Genomic DNA, 7,012 nt, shown 5'->3' with positions numbered 1-7,012 from the left:
CTCATGAAGAAGAGAAAAATGAACGACGTTAAATAAGATGGTACACATCTGCGCTATTCTCTCTGAAGTGACGCGCGGTCTAAGGCGCCTTCGCGCGGCTTCCCCCCCCCCCCCCCCCCCCCCTCGCAATTGGAGGTTCGAGTCCCGAGTCCTCTCTCGGGCATGGGTGTGTGTGTTGTCCTTATGGTTAAGTTAGTTTAAGTTAGATTAAGTAGTGGGTAAGCCTAGGGACCGATGACCTCAGCAGATTGGTGCCATAGGAACTTACCACAAATTTCCAAAAAATTTTCTGTTTAGTGTTTGGCGGGTAGTAACATGCACGAATATAGTATATTACATAAAGACCTGGACGTCAGCTAACGTAAGGTGGACAGATGTCATTAGAAAAAACATAGGAGCAGCATCGATGCCTATAGCTGAAGACTAGGAGGACACCAATACTGGCTGTGCGTGTGATCCGTCTGATGATGATGATGACGATGATGATAACAGTTAGTTAGTTACTTGTTCCATTTGTCACGATAAACGTTATGACTCGAACAGAACAAAGACAGTACACCTGCTTGAAACTAAATAAAGAAATACAAAATAGTATTTATATGGTTGCATGTTGACCATCACTTATAGTTTTTTGAAGATTAATTATCTATACTCAAGATTTTCGCATTGGTATAGAAGGAGCCGTTAAGGAGAAAGCTCAATAATCTACATTTGAAAACGCTTATATCTGTCAGACGTTTTAGTTCTATGAGTAGATTGTCAAAAGATTTTATAGCTACATGTTTCACTACTTTTTGTGCCACAATAGATTCATTAAAGGATAATGCAGATCAATTTTTTTTAGTATTGTAATTGTGAATATATCCGTTATTCTCAAACTGAGATGGATTATTGATAAAAAAAATTCGTAAGTGAATAAATGTATTGCAAGGCTGTGGTTAATATTTCCTGCAATTTTAAGAGATGCCTGTAAGATCTACGTGTGTGAACTCCAGACATAGTTCTAATTACTTTCTTTGCAATGTATGTTTTTTGCCTACGCGAGGAGTAACCGCAGAATATTATCCCAGAAGACATCACTGGATGAAAATGTGCAAAATATGTTAACTGAACTAATGAAATTAAATAAAGTAGCTGAGCTTTAGTGTTTCAATGTCAGTGACTGTGGGAAGAACTTATAGTAACGAAACAAGAACTAACTTTCTGCATTAGCTACTACTAACAAGTACAAAGCGCAAATACGGCGATTTTGAGTTCTATGCATAGGCGAGTATCGCTTTTAGTGTTCTTCGTTATGGTAAAGTCTCGAATGAGTTTCCCTGGCAGTGTAGGAAAAAAGCGCAACGTCCATTATCACATAAATACGGAACTAGGCTTCATGGTAGCGCAACAACAGCAGATGTGCCACATTCATGATTCTGGTGCTCTATGAAAGAGTTGCTACATGCGGTGATTAAACATCCTTACAGATTTCTTAAAAGCATGTATTTTATCATTATTATATCACTTCACGCCTAACAATGTGACTGATAACACTTCAGAGTTCATTTAAGAAATGGTTCAAATGGCTCTGAGCACTATGCGACTTAACTTCTGAGGTCATCAGTCACCTAGAACTTAGAACTAATTAAACCTAACTAACCTAAGGACATCACACATATCCATGCCCGAGGCAGGATTCGAACCTGCGACAGTAGCGGTAGTTCATTTAAGAACCCAGTTCATTATTCAAAGAATTATTGCTGGACAAAAAAAAATGTGTATCGGGGAATAAAACTGCGTATTATTTGCCACTCTTTCGTGGAGGGCAGTAACTCGGAATAGCTTGAGTGAAATAACGAGAATATTTCTTAGGATCGTCCAGGTGATGTATAACACCTTGCGAAGAAGAAGCGTCAAATTCAAAAAGCATAGTAGTGTGTCGTCACAAGAGAAGTCTGTTAAGTTTTAGTCGCTTTTAACCTTGTCCGCCCCTGGTAGCTAAGTGGAATGTCATACCTAACAGCCCAGGTTCGATTCCCGGCTGGGTGGGAGTGGCTGTGTGTTTTGTTGTCCTTAGCATCATCATTTCATCCTCATCGACACGGAAGTCACCGAAGTGACGTCAACTCGAAAGACTTACACCAGGCGAAAGGTCTACCTGAAGGGAGGCCCTAGCCACACGGCATTTCCATTTACACCTTTTACCTTCATTAGGTATTACAAAAACACATTGATAGTTACAGTCTGCGCCAGTATATTCAGCATAAGTTTCTTCTTTCGTCATTTAAATGTGAAACATTTTGAGTTACCCTTCCGTTAAATCGCACTATTTTAGGCAGACGTTTTCAAGAAGTTCCCTCGATGCAAATCTGATTAGTATAGATGTAACTACTATGATGCCAAATGTGAAAAGGACAACTGTAAACCAGCTTCTCTTCCAAAGTACTGGCAAATATTCCACGCGCGCAATTCAGGAATCTTCGGACTGAAGAATGATCAGTGTCTTAAATGGTTCAAATGGCTCTGAGCACTATGGGAATCAACTGCTGTGGTCATCAGTCCCCTAGAACTTAGAACTAATTAAACCTAACTAACCTAAGGCCATCACACACATCCATGCCCGAGGCAGGATTCGAACCTGCGACCGCAGCAGTCGCACGGTTCCTGATTGCGCGCCTAGAACCGCGAGACCACCGCGGCCGGCAGTGTCGTAAATGTACCGCATTTAAATTTGCTGACCGAGGACGAGAGGCCGTTGAAGCAACACCATGAGAAAAATTTGTAGAGAAGATATCTTGCTCGAAAGTAGCGCAATGAAGACAAAATGCTAGCACAATGCGACCGAAGTGGTGCGGCTGTAAATTTTGTTCTACAAGCCACGTGAACACTCCAAAGGGACCTTGCGGTCAAATTTTCTACCCGAGGAAACTGGCATTATGTAATTACACCACGTACAAGCAAGGAAATCAAGATGGCATCTGTTACTTCCCGCTAGATGAATGGTCAGCGTGACTGACTGGCGTCCTAAGGGGCCCGGGTTCGATTCCTGTCTGAGCGGACTGTGTGTTGTGTTGTGTTCATCATCATTTCATCCCCATTCGGCGCGCAGCTCGATCAATGTTGCATAGTCTGTAATAAGATCTGCACCAAGGTGGCCGGGCCTGACCCGTAAGGGGCAAACGTCCGTTTCCACTTGTGGAACTAAACAGACAGTAAAAGGGGATACATTGAAATCGCCGCATATGTCCTTGATTACATCATGGCGCCACCAGAAACTGCGCAAGTGAGGATGTTGTCAGGTTGCTGTGTGTGTACGTCTGTGTCTATGTCAGAAGTTCAAATGGCTCTGAGCACTATGGGACTTAACTTCTGAGGTCATCAGTCCCCTAGAACTTAGAACTAATTAAACCTAACTAACCTAAGGATATCACACACATCCATGCCCGAGGCAGGATTCCAACCTGCGGCCGTAGCGGTCGCGCGGTTCAGACTGTAGCGCCTAGAACCGCTCGGCCACCATGGCCGGCTCTATGTCAGAGATTCCAATCTTTTCCTCTGATGCAACACCTTGAGAGTAAAATTTTGAGAAAAACTGATTTTATTCAGTGATTACGACTATTTTAAATCATAACGAATAACAAAGAAATCAGAATAAAATTTTAAGAAGTAGTATCGCCAAAACGTCGAAAAAACGCAATATTATTAACAGCTTTTTCCAGAGAATTTATTCACTTTCCGCGAAACACCAGTATTTGGGAAATCGAGGTCTATGTGGACCACTCCGTGGAAGAACCGTCCAAACTTACAACCAAATGACCACATATTTTTGAAATCGATCATACAATAGTGTGACTATTCATTCCACCTCTGAGAAGAAGAATTGGTATGTGCCCTGGTGCCACCTTGAAGGATGGTATCAAATAACTCGAAGCTGCACGAAGGGTCGTTATCATCTCGTCGTTCGCACTGTGCTATAGGACGATTTTGTAAATCTTAAAAACTGACCTGAAAGACATGCCCCAAAATTCCAAAGCACAATGTTTGCCCACTTCAGTATCAGAGAAACAAGTATCTTTCAGTGACAGAATTTGAAGGGGCCTTTAGTTAAGTAACCGTAAAAAGAAAGGGACGACCTTCTTCAAGTATATCTGTTCCCAACACATACAAGAAAAAATTTCTTATAGCAACGGCAAAACTTGGGGATCTGCTCATAATGTGTGAGAAACAGATTATTACCTATGAATTTCATGAATGTTACGCAGTTTATTGGATGATGACACTGTGTGTGTGTGTCACATTGCCTGAACAAGCTAGTGGACATTATACTGACTCTGGTTAAAGACTTTGTGTATTAGATTACTTTCTAACAATTTGATGTTGATTCAAGCATTGGCTTATACTTTATCTTCCTAATTTTGAAGCGGCAGAATTGGAATTGGCATCCGATATGTCATAATTTACTTTCAGTCCGCATGATAAAATTCATTATGTCTTGGTCAGAACAATGAACGTGCAATTACTTCCCTCCCACCAAGGAAAGAAGTACGATTAAAAATCTCATAACCTAACATTTTTTAATTTAGTAACAGTAAATCAGACGCTAATTGATTTCCTAGATTATTGTGTGAAACATTCAATCGCCTTTATTTCAAAACTAATGTAATGAATATTACATGTTTTGGCATGAAAGGGACGATATTACAGTCTTCTGATTAGTATCAGTAAATCACCCACCCCCGATTCATTTGAACGCATTGAACTCCTGTGTATAACAGCTTCAACGGCCTGATTACTTTGCAAATGAGATACTTTGTTCAATATCTCAACCGTGAGAAAACGTTTAGAACATGGTTGAAATTTTGTTAGAAGTTTGTTGGAAGTCACCGTAAAATCCGTAAGATAGGCAACCTGCTACTGGGTTTGTGCACGGGGTTAGCCATTTACTGAAGACTGAGCACGTGCTCTGAAACTTTATTTGTGGTGGACGATCGAGACAGTAGTAAAGTGCGATTGTTTGATTATTTTTATCCATTACAAGGCAATGCACTGCTGCCCGTAAGGTGACATGAGTCATCACAATAACAGAAGTGCAGTATTTCCCGTTGCCTGTTAACCGATAGCGACTGCAGGCGTAGCGGTTCTCCGGAGCGCAGAGGGCAGCGCCTGCAGTGGAGCGGGGAACAGTTGATAAGCGTTAAGCGGCGCACAGTAGCCCGTGGACCCGCGAGAACGACACTTCAGTGCTGCAAAGACATGGCCGCCGCCATGTCTATGCTGCTGTCTTTGGTCCTGCTGTCGTTTTTATGCCAAGCTTCGGCCTCAGGAACAAGGTTAGTGCGCACTCCACAGGGGTCGTCTTGTTCAAAGATCCCAAGACTTGTTCGCTATAGTACCTGAAAGATAACGCTCACAGAATTTCTACTACACGCTGTAGGTGTTTACTGTTGTCGTATGAATGCTTCCTATGAACATTGTTGTACTGTTCTGCGTCAGTCGAAGTTTACTGAAAATTAAATTCAGTCACAGACCTTACAGCCGTTACGTGGTTTCTAGTCTGTAAAAGGCGCTATCTGTTACGAAGGCAACACTTTGGTTGTGAGTGAATGTCAAATACAGGTTGTGGTAGCAGATTAATCTGCAGTATAGTTCGAGATCTACGTTCACGTTGGGAGCATTTACTCTATATTTAATATACGACATTATGACGACGTATGAACCTTGCCTTGCAGTTGTTTCAGCCGTTTCTAATTCCAGTATGAATCCGGAGCCAGCATTCACTGCACGTTTAACGCACTTTTCTTCATAAATAACGAGAGCTGCAAACTAAATTGAGAAACGCTGTAAAGTTTATACAAATAAGTGCCTAGCTTTCAGCAGGTACATATTTGTAGCTTCTGGTCTGTTGAGCGTAGGATAATTCCTTAAAAGAATCTGGTGAATAACACAAATAACCTCGTGAAGCAATTTTTTTATGTGGAAACACGAATAATATTGAACAGTTTAAACTGAATTCTAAAAATAAAATCTAGTAAAACTTTCTGGACACTGTACAACTTTATTTGCAGCATGTAGTTGGCCTAGGACGAATTATCTCCATAGCAGATTGGTAACCGCTTGCTGATGTAGCAGAGCGACGTAACTGTGCGCGGGAGAGAAAATGTGACCAAACTCGTTCTCTGATTGGTTGGTACTGTGGTAGGTGTCTTGTAATCAACTATAGCCCGATTAAAATTACTTGATTGTTGACGTCTGTCAGAGGCCGCTACAATGTTGCCACGCCGGCTGCTGGCAATCGATCCGTTATAGGAAACACACAAATACGGCGGTTAACTTCACAAATGCTGTTCATGTGTAACGCGGAGAAATGCTTGAAGCGGCTGCCGTGAGATATGACGGAAATGCGAGATTCTATGTCGGCAGCCGATTTTAAATGACCAATGACTGAATTGCGCTTGAGGAAAAAAATAAAAATAAAAACACACCAGCTGTGTGTAACGAGTTTCGAATTTACCATCCTTTGCCCGACAAATTAATGCGCTAACCACTGCGCTGCGACACTACGATGCATAAGCTGTTAACATTTATGACTATATCCCATAGCAACGATAAATTGCGGCCTTCACAAATTTGGCTTCACATAATGTCATGCGAAACTTTTCTAATGTAAACCGACTTCTGTGATTATAATAACTGTATATGTGACGCTGAATTGTGCCTAATGCCGGAGCATCCAGTAGTGTTTGGTTAGAGCTATGTATAAAAGGTATGTATGTCGCTAGCGTCGTTTGTGTGTGTGTGTGTGTGTGTGTGTGTGTGTGTGTGTGTGCGCGCGCGGTTATTATGTGTGATGAAATAGGAAATTAAAAGGACAAATCTAGGACCTGGGATCCCAACACGAATTGGTTCATCAGTCCCCTAGACTTAGAACTACTTAAACCTAACTAACCTAAGGACATCACACACATGCATGCCCGAGGCAGGATTCGAATTTAGAACGTAGCAGCAGCGCGGTTTCGGACTGAAGCGCCTA

At 41.8% G+C, this 7,012-nt stretch overlaps 1 protein-coding gene across 1 annotated transcript in view; it reads left to right on the top strand.

Annotated features, from left to right (window-relative positions):
- The first annotated feature begins 5,113 nt into the window (after positions 1 to 5,113).
- The window catches only part of LOC126273186 (murinoglobulin-2-like), a 261,930-nt gene continuing 260,031 nt past the window's right edge, over positions 5,114 to 7,012 (top strand). Inside the window, exon 1 of the mRNA XM_049976703.1 lies at positions 5,114 to 5,312. Within this exon, the coding sequence (XP_049832660.1) occupies positions 5,236 to 5,312 (77 nt within the window). The 5' untranslated portion in view covers positions 5,114 to 5,235. The remainder of the gene's footprint in view (positions 5,313 to 7,012) is intronic.

This window comes from Schistocerca gregaria, chromosome 5, assembly GCF_023897955.1.
Source record: "Schistocerca gregaria isolate iqSchGreg1 chromosome 5, iqSchGreg1.2, whole genome shotgun sequence".
NCBI lineage: Eukaryota > Metazoa > Arthropoda > Insecta > Orthoptera > Acrididae > Schistocerca > Schistocerca gregaria.
This window is presented reverse-complemented; position numbering and strand designations above follow the sequence as displayed.